This window comes from Mytilus galloprovincialis, chromosome 14, assembly GCF_965363235.1.
Source record: "Mytilus galloprovincialis chromosome 14, xbMytGall1.hap1.1, whole genome shotgun sequence".
In the NCBI taxonomy this organism is placed as follows: domain Eukaryota; kingdom Metazoa; phylum Mollusca; class Bivalvia; order Mytilida; family Mytilidae; genus Mytilus; species Mytilus galloprovincialis.
Window position 1 is genome coordinate 72,733,992 of NC_134851.1, and position 14,191 is coordinate 72,748,182.

At 33.8% G+C, this 14,191-nt stretch overlaps 1 protein-coding gene across 2 annotated transcripts in view; it reads right to left on the minus strand.

Annotated features, from left to right (window-relative positions):
* LOC143059411 (sodium- and chloride-dependent glycine transporter 2-like) overlaps window positions 1-13,727 on the minus strand; it is a 32,422-nt gene extending 18,695 nt beyond the window's left edge. For both annotated transcript variants that reach the window (XM_076232898.1, XM_076232899.1), the window contains exons 1-3: window positions 13,582-13,727; window positions 2,680-2,797; window positions 1,593-1,724 (exon numbers count right to left, since the gene is read on the minus strand). In XM_076232898.1, coding sequence (XP_076089013.1) covers window positions 1,593-1,724; window positions 2,680-2,797; window positions 13,582-13,593 — 262 coding nt within the window. In that variant the 5' untranslated portion in view covers window positions 13,594-13,727. The remainder of the gene's footprint in view (window positions 1-1,592; window positions 1,725-2,679; window positions 2,798-13,581) is intronic.
* Window positions 13,728-14,191: the final 464 nt, after the last annotated feature.

Sequence of the window (14,191 nt, forward strand, 5' to 3'; positions counted from 1 at the left end):
AACTTGTCAGTCGAAAACAATATTGAGATCTCATAAACATGTTTAACCCCGCCGCAATTTTGCAACTGTCCCAAGTCAGGAACCTCATATCACTGTACATGCTGTACTAGTATACATATTTTTAGGGGCCAGCTGAAGGACACCTACGGGTGCGGGAATTCTCGCTACATTGAAGACCCATTGGTGGCCTTCGGCTGTTGTCTGCTCTATGGTCGGGTTGTTGTCGCTTTGACACATTTCCCATTTCCTTTCTCAATTTTATTAGATATCATAGAGCGTGTGATAAGTTAACAAGTCAATCGAGAGCGGGTTTTATATATCGCAGAGCGTGTGTTTAGATAACAAATCAGTCGAAAGCGGGTTTTATATATCGCAGAGCGTGTGTTTGGATAACATGTCAATCGACCGAGGGTTTTAAATATTGTAGAGCGTGTGTTTTAGATAACATGTCAGTCGAGGCAGGGATTGAGATATCACAAATGTAGCGCGTGGGATATAGACAACACGTCGGCGGGCGCATTATTTAGGTTCACAAATAAAGAGCGCGGAAATAAGACTATACATCTGAAGAGGAATTGATTATTCGGATCTATAGTGTACCTGAACTGGATTACTCAGCTAATAAAATTGAATGTGATTGCGAATTCACAACACAATTGTAGAGTGTGTGTTTAAGCATTAACGTCTGAGTTGCACATGATGAATATAGCTCAAAGGATATATCTGTATAGCACCAGATTTGGATGACATAGCTATGGAGCGCGAGATTTGTGAGACAATTTTAGCATGTTTAGAGTGCGCGATAAGAAAAATAGATTATGTGCGCGGGAACGATCCTTAAATATTCTTGTCCTTGTCTGTATGAATACAACTTTGACTGCTTACTATGTTTTTATGACATCTATTTGACGTGACTCTGTATTTATACATCTATTTGACGTGACTCTGTATTTATACATCTATTTGACGTGACTCTGTATTTATACATCTATTTGACGTGACTCTGTATTTATACATCTATTTGACGTGACTCTGTATGTATACATCTATTTGACGTGACTCTGTATTTATACATCTATTTGACGTGACTCTGTATGTATACATCTATTTGACGTGACTCTGTATTTATACATCTATTTGACGTGACTCTGTATTTATACATCTCATTATTGTGTTATTGTGCTATCATAAAAATGTTTATATTCTTGTCTTCTATTTTTGCTAAAATTCTTTGTCTATACGCAATTTTGTGTTTCTTTGTTATATATTTGCTCGTTTTTATATTGATTAAAATTATAACACATTATTACCTGTTATGTCTGTTTGGTTTGTTCACACATAGTGTTGTCAAAATAATGGAATTTCACACGACTGTCATACAAGTGAGAGGTTTACTTAGCTATAAAACTATGTTATGTCTACCATGTTCTTTATAAGAAATGCCTGTACCAAGTCAGGAATATGACAGTTGCAATCAATTTCGTTTGATGTGTTTAAATTTTTGATTTTACCATTTGACTCCGGACTTGCCGTTTTGAATTTTCCTCGGAGTTTGGTGTTTTGTTATTTTACTTTTTAGGCGTCTGTCTTACCTTTCATTGCGGGATTGACCCTGAATACTTTTATTGGTCCTAAACTTGCAAATTGTCCCAAACATAACTCCAGATAAAATAACGGTATCCCAATGAACACGAGACATATGAAATATGGAATTAAAAAGGCACCTAAAATAAAAAAAAAAATGTAACATAATGGTGACGATATAAGCACAAACTTATATATTAATTTTACTTGCAATAATATGTTTAGACTTGACATTTTTAACAAACTTTTATGGTAGAAATGATATTTTCGTGCAAGAATTTGTTAAAACCCGAGTTTATAATACAGTCAATATATTCTGTTTACATTAATGTTCCTTCAACAAATGACTTTGTCGTTTCATATAGTCATCATATAGATGTCTTAAACTTTTGATAATCATATAAAAGATGTCTAAACGATCCTCCTCATGGGCGTTTTGATTACTTGATTACTTGGCTGTTTTTATAGTGATTATTTGATTACCAGACCGAACATTTTATGATTATTTGATTGTTTAATAATCATGTCCGTATTTTCTATCATTATCTTTTTTATAAAATAATTAATGATAGAATCATATTCAAAACAGTGAAGCTGTGGCCATTGAGTGACAACCTTAAATTATCCCATTGACTGGGGCAGATTAGGTGAACGTGTGTCTGTAACGACAACTGCTCACTACTCGCTTATTATAGAATTTAAACTGTGGGATCACCAAAGGTTCTTAACGCCTTTAATATTAAAATAGTTCGAAAAATTAAACAGGAATATTAACTTTATGTTTTGATTTATATTATTGATATCAATCAAAACATCGTGTTATTCCTGATTAATTTTTCTAATTTCTTTATTTAGGTGTTGAGAACCTTTTGTGACCCCACAGTTTAACTGCCTTTAACAAGTACATAGTGAGCAGCGGTTTTTACAGACAAACGTTCACATAATCTGCCCCAGTCAATGGGATAATTTAAGGTTGTCAATCAATGGCCACAGCTACACTGTTTTGAATATGATTCTAATGTGATTATATTGGCCGAGAATTTGTGATTTTGTGATAACTTGGACACACCTATCAGGACCTTCTCCTTCACTTACCTCCGCCATTTTTAAAACAGAGATAAGGGAAACGCCAAACGTTACCCAAACCTACAGCAAAGCCAACACAGGTCAGAATAAACTCTAGCTGACTTCCCCAGTTCGCTCTAGCCTTACCCTGTCAATACAAACAAAGACATGTATAAAATAACTGATAAAAAGACAGCGTATCAGCAAAATGTTTGAATTTTTATGCTCCACCAACGATAGTAGAGGGGCATTATGTTTTCTGGTCTGTGGGTCCGATCGTCCATCCGTCCGTCCGTTCGTCCCGCTTCAGGTTAAAGTTTTTAGTCAAGGTAGTTTTTGATGAAGCTGAAGTCCAATCAATTTGAAACTTAGTACACTTGTCCCCTATGGTATGATCTTTTTAATTTTAATTCCAAATTAGATTTTTTACCAAATTTCACGGTCCCTTGAACATGCAAAATGATAGTGCGATTGGGGCATACGTGTACTTTGGACACATTTTTGTTTTCTGCTGTAATGAAACATTGTTTTATTTATTTTTGTTCTTTTCTATTGTAAGAATTGTCATGTATGAGTGTAGTCTTATTATTCTTGTTAGTGCAATTTTGAAAAAACAATGTAAAGTTAATATATTTAAGTATATTTGAAACTGTGAAAGATTAAACTGTTGATGCACTGTCGCATTTAATACTATAAATTAATCTTCGACATGCAAGGTCATAATGTAAAGTTAAAACAAACTTTCCATCACGAGGCCAGGTCAAGGTACATATACATCCTGTACATATTTAACTTAAAAGTGTTTTCGTCAAAGTAAAGTACTTTTTAAACTTAATTTATTTACAGTTATCCCGTCTTTGTGAAGGAGGGAACCAGTTTTGTCTAGGATGTTTATAGACATGTCTTAGTTACATGGAAACATGGGTTTTATCACCGGGAATTAGGTCAGAACATTCATTTGTATTTTCTCACCAAGTCATAATAATTTTGTTTATGTATTTCATTATTATAATTATTTTCAATCTTTTTTATTATTATTTAAGAGACTCTTAATAACTTTTGAAAGATGAAATAGACACCTTAAATTCAGCTTTAAGACAAATACATTTATTGGGACTTCAACTCCTATTGACATGTGGGATAAAATAAAGATTTGTAACGACCGACATATTTTTTCTAGATATTTTTAAACGACAACTTAGCTATGTTATTGATAAATAATCAGCACTTTACACAGGTAAACATGATTTTTGGCAAAAATAATATTCTTTAATAAACCATTCTTGATAAGTAATAATATTCTATGTCAATTTTATGTCTCTGAATAATTTTACTTTTTCCCTTTCCCTTTTTCTTTATAGATAGTAAAACATGTGGTATGAGTGCCAATGACACAACCCTCCATCCAAGTCACAATTTGTAAATAAACCATTATAGTTTAGATAATACGGTCTTCAGCACGGGGCCTTGGCTCAAACCAAACAGCAAGCTATAAAAGACCCCCAAAAACCACTCAAACAGGAAAACAACGTTCTAATTTATATCGAGAAACACGTATGAAGTATATCAACGACAATTACTAAACACCAGGTTCCTGACTTAGGACAGGTGCAAACAAATGGAGCTGGTTCAAACGTTTAAATAGGTACCAACCTTCACCCTCGCCTGAAACAAAAGTGTAACATCTCAACATAGAAAGACGTTGGTTTGTTGATTTTTTACTTAATTTAGTATACAACCAAATAACAAGGCGACGTAGTGAATGGCCACTGAGACACCTGTTTTGAATGTTTGGCATATTAACTAATTTCTCGGTGAATGGTTCTGTGATTCTTGTGGTCTTGCTGTCGAATATGTAATGTTTTGTTTCTGTACCTTTGTTTATTTTATATAAATGAAGAACTGTAGTGGAATTAACATAAAAGTAAATTAGAAAACAGGTACTAGTATAGTATAGGTGTTATAAATACTATTGTAGGCTATCTATTGGACGCCTTTGTTTTGTTTGACTTATCTAGGTTGATCAATATAATCCCACCTATATCCCGACGCTATCTTTTATTTTGAATTTCAAAGTGAAATGCGTAATACTAATATAACCTTGAATGTCATAACATTGTACCTAGACTTTTAAAAACAGAAACGTAAACGTTCTTGGAAACAATAGAAAAAAGTCTTCAGTCGTAGATTAAGAAAAGATGACTCGAACACATGCATTTTAGACAAACATTGTCTATTTTGAAATCACCGACTGTTGACTCCGGGCATAATATTTTTTGGACAGGCTACCTAAAATGTACATGGTGGTAGGACATTCTGAAAATCTGTGAAGAAAGAGCAACTTAAGGAAGTTAAAGCTTACATTCGTTGCAATTTGGGAGACAAAATATTATTTTAATGTTTTCTAATCCTTTTTGTCCCAAATTGTATCTACATTAACCTTGATCGTACTTTTAATAGTAGCTCTTACTTGATCGAGTACAAGAATGTCTACCACGGAGTAGGTAACCTGTCCAAAAATTAAAGTCAAGAGTCACTCAGTAATGTGAACATGGTCTATTGCCCATATGCCATTACTTAGAATACATGGATTATTCAGATAATTATGTTTTCCCCATAAATAGATCTTCCCAAATAAGAGTTCTTTTTTATTCTGTTAAGCTATTTGTTAGGATCTTTTGTCTAGTTTTACAAAAAAGGGAGATTAAAGTATTCTTTAATTTGACAGCAACTCAACAACCCTATAAAACTAAGTAAGATATGACGTTTGAGAGTAAGCAGACAGTTTTCTTTGACCTTGATAGCTCAGAAGTAAACAGGAACTACTTAAAAAGTGTTTTTATGATAAATTTGTCTAAGGTTTTGTATTGCTATATGAATGCTTCTTTGTTTCTTAACTCCTCTACCATTTACACTACATGTCTGCGCTATCAAATATGCTCTCATTCTAAAGTGGCAGGATTCTCCTCCCCCCCCCCCCCCCCCCATGTTGGCTTACCATTCAGGACATGTCTTTTGTATTAATTATTGATGTATGTTCCTCCTCAAAATGAATTTAATAATAATTACAGGGGGAGGAGAGAGTAAGAAGCAGTCCAAGTATATTAAACATGCATTAATGATACATTCTATATTTGCTTCTTGACCTTAAATAGACTACAATCTATCATATTTCATCGATTACAAATCTACATGGCGACTTGGCGATTCGGTTGTTTAGTATACATTTGCAATTCCTTCATTGATTTACCAAATGTGTACATGTAGCTCGTGTTTAATGCGATAAACGCGTGATAATGAAAATGGGGAATGTGTCATCTTGAGAAGACAACAACCCAACCTAAGAACAGAAAACAGTGCAAAGCAACTAATGGGTCTTCAACAGAGCGAGGAAATTCTGAAACAGGAGGTCTTCAGTTGGCTACTTAACAAAAATGTGTATAATGATGTACAGTAGTTTACAGGGCCCTTTGTTGTTCGGTGTGAGCTAAGGCTCCGTGTTGAAGGCAGTACATAAATTGTTATTTGGATGGAGAGTTGTTTCATTGGCACTCATACCACATCTTCCTATATCTATATATATGTAAATAAAAATGCACGTCACTTAACTAAAATGTAGGTTTTGAGGGGGGGGGGGAAACACTTCTTCATCACAAATATTCTTTTGACGGTGGATATTTTAACGACCTTGAGTGGCTAGCCCTTGCACGGTCGGCTAACAAATATTCTTTTAAAATTTTATTCTTCACAAGTCATAACAATAAATTGCACAATAAATTATCTTGTAAATGTAATATAAATTCCACCAAAAGTATTTGACAACAATCACCTATAACATAGTACAGCAAGTTATCAGTGGACGAGATAACGCAACAAAGAGGGGAGAAAGATACCAGTCAAACTCAACAAAAGTCAGGAAAGATAACTTTGATAAACCAATACCGAGAAAAATAATAAATAATAATACCTGTGTTTAAGGATTTATGTTAATATATAGTAATGATATACCAAGTGGTACTGTTCAAAATAAAATCAAACATTTCTCAATTATTTATTACTTTAAAAAATTACATAATAATGTATTGTTTTGCCAAATGAATTAAAAAAAAAAGATTTGATCATATAGAAAATTACTTGTTTACATGTTAAGTAACGTCAAGCGGCAAATATTAGAAGTATAAATACAAGACGATATCATGTTGATACACTAAGTCGTTACTAGCAATTGGAAGGTAGCAGTCTTCCGTTAGATTTGTCCATTTATTTTTTCAAATGAAATACCAATTTGAAATTTGTTTTGGGAAGGGGGACCGAATCAACGTCTTCACGCACTCATAACAAGCATGTACTATCTAGAAGCTTTTTTGACTATCCTCATAATTATTACATGAAGTATATTAACTAAAATTATAATCAACAAGAATGTGTTCAAAGTACACGGATGCCCCCACTCGCACTATCATTTTCCATGTTCAATGGACCGTGGAATTGGATAAAAAATATTTGGCATTAAAATAAGAAAGATCATATCATAAGGAACATGTGTGCAAAGTTTCAAGTTGTTTGGACTTCAACTTCATCAAAAACTACCTTGACCAAAAACTTTAACCTGAAGAGGAACAGACAGACGAACGGACGGACGGACAAACGAACAGACGGACGGACAAACGAACAGACGGACGCACAAACGAACAGACGGACGCACAAACGAACAGACGGACGCACAGACCAGAAAACATAATGCCCCTCTACTATGGTTGGTGGGGAATAAAAATCGAAATATGAAAGATTTAAAACAAACTCCACCGGTACAAATGAAGAATATCATCTATAAGTGCTCTTGGTAATCTAGATCAAGTGTTGTTCAGTGTTACTGTACCTGAATTACATAACATTTGATAAACATATAAAGGCACAATATTTGCTTAGGAGGCCATCTTGGATTTATTTATAATGAAGCAAGATTAAAGCACGAACCAGCTGCATTTATATTTAGATAAGAGCTTTAATTGTATTTCTTTCATGTCGGTTGTAGTTATTTATGATTTTGTTTTTTGAATTACAATAAAAATAAAATTGAGAATGGAAATGGGGAATGTGTCAAAGAGACAACAACCTGACCAAATAAAAAACAACAGCAGAGGGTCACCAACAGGTCTTCAATGTAGCGAGAAATTCCCGCACCCGGAGGCGTCCTTCAGCTGGCCCTTAAACAAATATATACTAGTCCAGTGATAATGAACGCCATACTAATTTCCAAATTGTACACAAGAAACTAAAATTAAAATAATACAAGACTAACAAAGGCCAGAGGCTCCTGACTTGGGACAGGCGCAAAAATGCGGCGGGGTTAAACATGTTTGTGAGATCTCAACCCTCCCCCTATACCTCCAACCAATGTAGTAAAGTAAACGCATAACAATACGCACATTAAAATTCAGTTCAAGAGAAATCCGAGTCTGATGTCAGAAGATGTAACCAAAGAAAATAAACAAAATGACAATAATACATAAATAACAACAGACTACTAGCAGTTAACTGACATGCCAGCTCCAGACTTCAATTAAACTGACTGAAAGGTTATGATTTCATCATATGAACATCAGGCACAATCCTTCCCGTTAGGGGTTTAGTATCATACCATCATAACATATATGAGAAGAACATAACCCGTGTCATGCCAACAACTGTTTTTAGAATAAATGTGTTTAGTTCTGATGCAAAGACCTTATCAGTGACTCAATATTAACGCCAAAATATGATAAATACATTTATTATATTTTTGGAGATTTGTAATTAATTAAATTAACGGTACCAATTTTCTTGCACCAGATGCGCATTTCGACATAAAGGAGTTTTTACGTCGTTTATAACTATTGCTGTAAATGTCTTTTGGTTTTGTGAGTCCTTGTTTACTCCTTGGTTTTGATTATTATTGTTTTACTAGACCAAGAATTACAGCACCACAATCAAAATCCTGAAAATGAAATAGGTACACCAGCTGTGACTCTTAACCATGCTTTGTATTTTGGTCACTTAATTTTTATGATGCTTTGTGTTCTGGTCACTTTTTACTATGCTTTGTATTTTGGTCACTTTTTAACATGCTTTGTATTTTGGTCACTTTTTAACATGCTTTGTATTTTTGTCACGTGTTATCATGCTTTGTATTTTGAGATACTTTTTAACATAGTTTATGTTTTGGAATTCGACGTTTAAACACGGAGGCAAATTTAATTTACAGCAGCTAAAAAGAAATTCCATGAAGACAAAACTCTAGGTCATCGGGAATTTACTATCATTGACATGAATGAGACAAGCCTACTTTACACATATAGGCCGTAGAATGTGCATGATGTACGTAAATATTTAGCCGGTTTCTAAAATAAGATTCTGTTTTTCAGAACATTGAAAAATTTCCCTTGTGGTGTGACTTATATTAGTATTGTAGTTTATTTTACCATTATAAATAAGTCTTACCTGAAGTTCAGTACATAATTTATATCTACGTCTAGTATAGAGGTTATTGTTATAATATTGGGATATAAATAAATACACTTCAATATGTTGTTTTAAAAGATGGCACTTTAACAATGGGCCATTCCAGTTAATATCTGCTAAAGGGGGATGGATGGTCCTTTCTGAGGGGTGTAAAATATATACATCTTAGGATGAAAAATTTTGTCCTGCATTTTTTTTAGTTGTAATCTCTGTACTGCCTTTTTATTTTTCACTCTATTCGGTCCTGCTTTTTTTTTTTAGTTTATCCTGACTTTTTTTACTTAAATTGTCATCCTGACTTTTTTTTTTTTGCAAGTGTCTCATCCTGCCTTTTTTTTTTACTCAAAACTCCTGTCCTGCCTATTTTTTTCAAATTTCATCCTAGCCCCCCCATAAAAATCAAATGGTAGCTCCCTAAAGACTAAAATGTCTAAATGACACGAATTACTCAAATGACAAATGAGTAGCCAATTAACTTGACTATGACTTGGTCTCTGGTAGGGTGTTATCTCATTGGCCATACCACATCTTCTTTTATCTATATGACACTTTGAATAGCCATTTAACTTGACTATAGACACGGATAAGTTAATGACAACTAGGACACATTTAGTAGCCAGGTAACACGACAACTAAAGTGGAATCTTATTATAATATTATTTATGATATTGGTTTTCATCTTGATGTCATTTATATAGTATATTGAATACTAAAATGGTGTGGAAAGGTTAATATTTACTGTACAATTTATTTAGGATTCCGACTTACAGGATCTGTTCCGTAATTGACCCGGATATTATACATGAATATTTTCGAGGAAAACTTCAGAGTTCAGTAAAGCCAGAGCATATAATTGTATTATATGTCTCTGGTAAAGCCGTTGATGATGTTTTCGTTTCATTAGCCTGTTTATCTATTTGTCTAGCTTAAGAAACAGCCCAGCTGAAGGACGCCTCCGGGTGCGGGTATTTCTCGCTACATTGAAGACCTGTTGGTGACCCTCTGCTGTTGTTTTTTATTTGGGCGGGTTATTGTCTCTTTGACACATTCCCCATTTCCATTCTCAATTTTATTGCATGAACAATTATAATAAACAATAGTTCAGCAAACGCATACATCACAAGAAACGGATTGCTGCCTCCCCAGAGAATCGCTTTTTTATCACCTCTTTTATGTTAAGGAGCTACCATTTGATTTTTAGGGGGAAGGGGGCTCGGATAAATTTGAAAAAAATATGCATGATAGGAGTATTCAGTTAAAAAAATAAAGGCAGGATGACATTTTAATAAAAAAAAATAAAATCGGGTTAAACTACAAAAAAAAAGGACAGGACCGAATAGAGTGAAAATAAAAAGGCAGGACAGAGATTACAAGAAAAAATGCAAGACAACATTTTTCATTCTAGCTCCCTCATAAAAATCAAATGGTAGCTCCCTTTATATGCACACGTACAGAGTTATTTCTTATAAGCCATATAGGTGGGTGAAATCTTAATTACAGTTCGTATTGCAAGGTTTCGTTGTCATAGTGATTTTGTTTTTGTTGCATATTTTTGTGGTATGTTTCTATGTCTATTAACCCCTGTTTCATTTGAGTTGATTGTCCTATGGGATTATGACTTTTTGATTATTCTACATTGGTCCTTGTAAGTATATGTTAACATTGTTTGTCAAGCTATGATAAGATATATCTACCTATGACCCTGACCTATGAAGATCAAATGTACTTAGACTTCCGGGTAATGACCAATATCTGAACATTTTGTTTTTGTTCCAACTTTGTCAAAGCTGTAAATCATTCTCAGATTTATCTCCCTTGATCAATATTTGAAAAAAAATTAAGTCCATTTTACTGTGTCATGGCTGTTGATCATGCGTGCATAAGATTTATGTCCCTTGACCAGTATTTGAAAATATTTATTGTTACAACATGTATTCGTATTTTACTGTTTTTTTGCTGTTGACTATTCATAAATAAGTTTATATCCCCTTTATTTTCATTTGTTCTTTTAATTGTGAAGTAGAATCTATGTAACGACAAAGTCTGGAGACATATCATCTCAAAAACCAAAATATATTGTTCAAATGAAGTCATGATAGTTAGGAGCAGAGAGGTTAAAGATATATTATAAGGATAAAAGACCTTGGGGTACTAAATCCCAAAACCAGTGTTTTATAAGCTGAATCTGATGAAAATACTTAGAAGTATAAAGATAGGACAACAGAACATATATCCCAGAATATCAATTAGGCAAATACGTCAAATTTTGGTCTGTCAACTAAATATTACCGTAAGTTAGTAAAGTTAAGTATGACCAATCAATCAATCTGAACGTATTCCAGTCAAATAATCAAATATGGAACCAATAAGTAGATAGAGTTAGCACTTTTCAAATAAGCTAGGCCTACTAAACTTAAGTGTATGCAGGTAATAATGCATGGCTCCAACTTGGCACCAAGAGTAAATATAAATTAAGCATAGTTCACCTCAGCTCTTCGGAGAACAGATATCGACCCCATTAGCCAATAATATATAGTTTCATACAATAAATGTTTGAAACTCGAGAGAAGAAAAAGTTAGGAAAGTTCTAGTCGAGTATAATTTTTATGAAATTAACGATACTAAACATTAAGGCAAAAAGTTCAATCTCAACGATGGTGTCAACTGACTATAGAGTGGTCTAGGAATGTTTACTAGCCATTAGATTTGTAATTTCATGTATTATAGTACAATCGATCAATTTTTAAATTCTATTCTACATACATGTATATATAGTAACGAACTTTGAGTGTTTTGTTTTTCTTTTTTCAGATAGGGGTTATCTAAAAATAATAGAACTTTTAGTGTATCGTTTTCTGTTTACGATATAGGTTATCTCAAATAGTAATACGAGCTTTCCCTAAAGCATACAAAAATTATGTCAGACGGCAAATTTACAGAAAATGTCTGTATGAAGTCAGGAATAAGACAGTTCACTCGGTTCGTCGGTAAATAATATAGAATTAAGAATAGAAATGGGAATGTCAAAGGAACAACAACCCGATCAAAAGAGCATGCAGACAACAGCTGAAGGCCACCGATAGGTCTTCAACGCAGCGAGTAAATCCCGCGCCCGAGGTGATGCTCAGCTAGCCCCTAAATACAATTGTGTACTAGTTCAGTGGAAATGGCTACATTTTGGCAGTCTTTATTGACTTTATAGTACATCTTGGTATTTTTGTTTATACTTTTTACAGCAAATTTTACGTCAAAATAAAATCCTCTGTTACTAATTCCTAATTCTAAAGAGCGCCAATCTTTTTTTTACAACGACACATCCTGGATCTACGGCTGCTATAAGAGCGATTTAAACATTCTTAAGGATCACTGATATTACAATGTGTTATCACTTAACTATAGATGACCATACTTGTTCAATACAAGATAAGTTCAGCAATGACCACATATTTGTTCAATACAAGATAAGTTTAGCAATAATACCGAAACGAATTCCTGAGCTAATCGCATTCTATAGATAGGAAAATCTTTTAGGAGACGTAAACACACATTTTTTTAATTTTAATTTTTTTTCATCTGGCATTGAATAGTTGGACGCCGTATATTGACCCCTCAATGTCTGATTTTCTTTACCATATCGATGCTGTCATGTATATATATCTCAACATCTTCTATTGATATATTTTCATTTAAAATTAACCTTTTTCTTATGCAAATGGTTCTATTTCAGCAAGCATTCATTATTTTCAAACGAGCTGTAATGAACACATCTCGCTTTAGAATAGTGTGATATTATTTATATAAATGAGATACAGTAGACATAGGAGAGTCATTTTACGCGTTTAATAAACCAGAGGCGGATTTAGGAGGGGCAGGGTGCCCGGACCCCCCTTTTTGGGAAAAAAATTGGTTGCTTATATACATGTAGGGAATCACTGAAGCGTGACTGGAGCGGGCCCCCTCTTAGGTCAGTCAGTGGGCCCCCACTTATGAAAATATCTGGATCCGCCACTGTAAACAGGACAAACTAAAAAAAATTCAAATATTACATAAGGAAGAGATGTAATATGATAACAATTGAGACAATTATCCATCAGAGTTCAAATGGCGGCCTAGTATATAACAAAACAATTTACAAAACACAAATATGACAGTCATGTATACCAACGACAACCACTAAATAACGCCGGACTTGAACAAAAAGAATGAGTCGGAATCGACAAAAACAACAACATGCGTGTTAGCGTTCACCGCCTAACCTTTCACAGTGATTTAACAGTACTGTATTTGTCTTGTTTCAATCTTTTTGATGCTGCGTACACTTAAACGTTGAATTCTAAATCACAGTAACACCAATTGCATATATTATATTTCTATTTGAGCATTTACTATTAAATAGTTTGAATAAAGTAAGAAATAAAAGTAAAAGCCTACCTCGGGTTCCATGTTTTGAGTTTTAATCCGTTCGAGAATATCAGGTCTTTTCTTGTTTGTGGCGATAGTGGGTCGACTCTGTTATCACACAAGTTACTGTTTGATTTATACTGATAAACATTTTATCTCTTTAAATTTAAATAGTTTTTAATTATAAGGTAAACTGCAGCGTCTTTCGAATGTTGTTGGTTTTTTTTCAGACCAAAAGTTGAATTATTTTTTATTTAATAAATACAGATGACGAATTGCGAAATAAGACCAAACATACTAACAAGTCTTGTACTTAATTGTTTTGGCCTTGTGTTAGACAAATTCAAAACACATCGATTTTCACTGATTATAAAGGTAGAAGTCTTTACATTTCGCTACCAAAACCATACACAAAAATACTTGTTGTTTTTATTTTTTTTTTGGTTTGTTTTATGTTATGTTATTTTACCTTACATTTTAATAAAATTGAGAATGGAAATGGGGAATGTGTCAAAGAGACAACAACCCGACCAAATAAAAAACAACAGCAGAGGGTCACCAACAGGTCTTCAATGTAGCGAGAAATTCCCGCACCCGGAGGCGTCCTTCAGCTGGCCCCTAAACAAACATAAACTAGTCC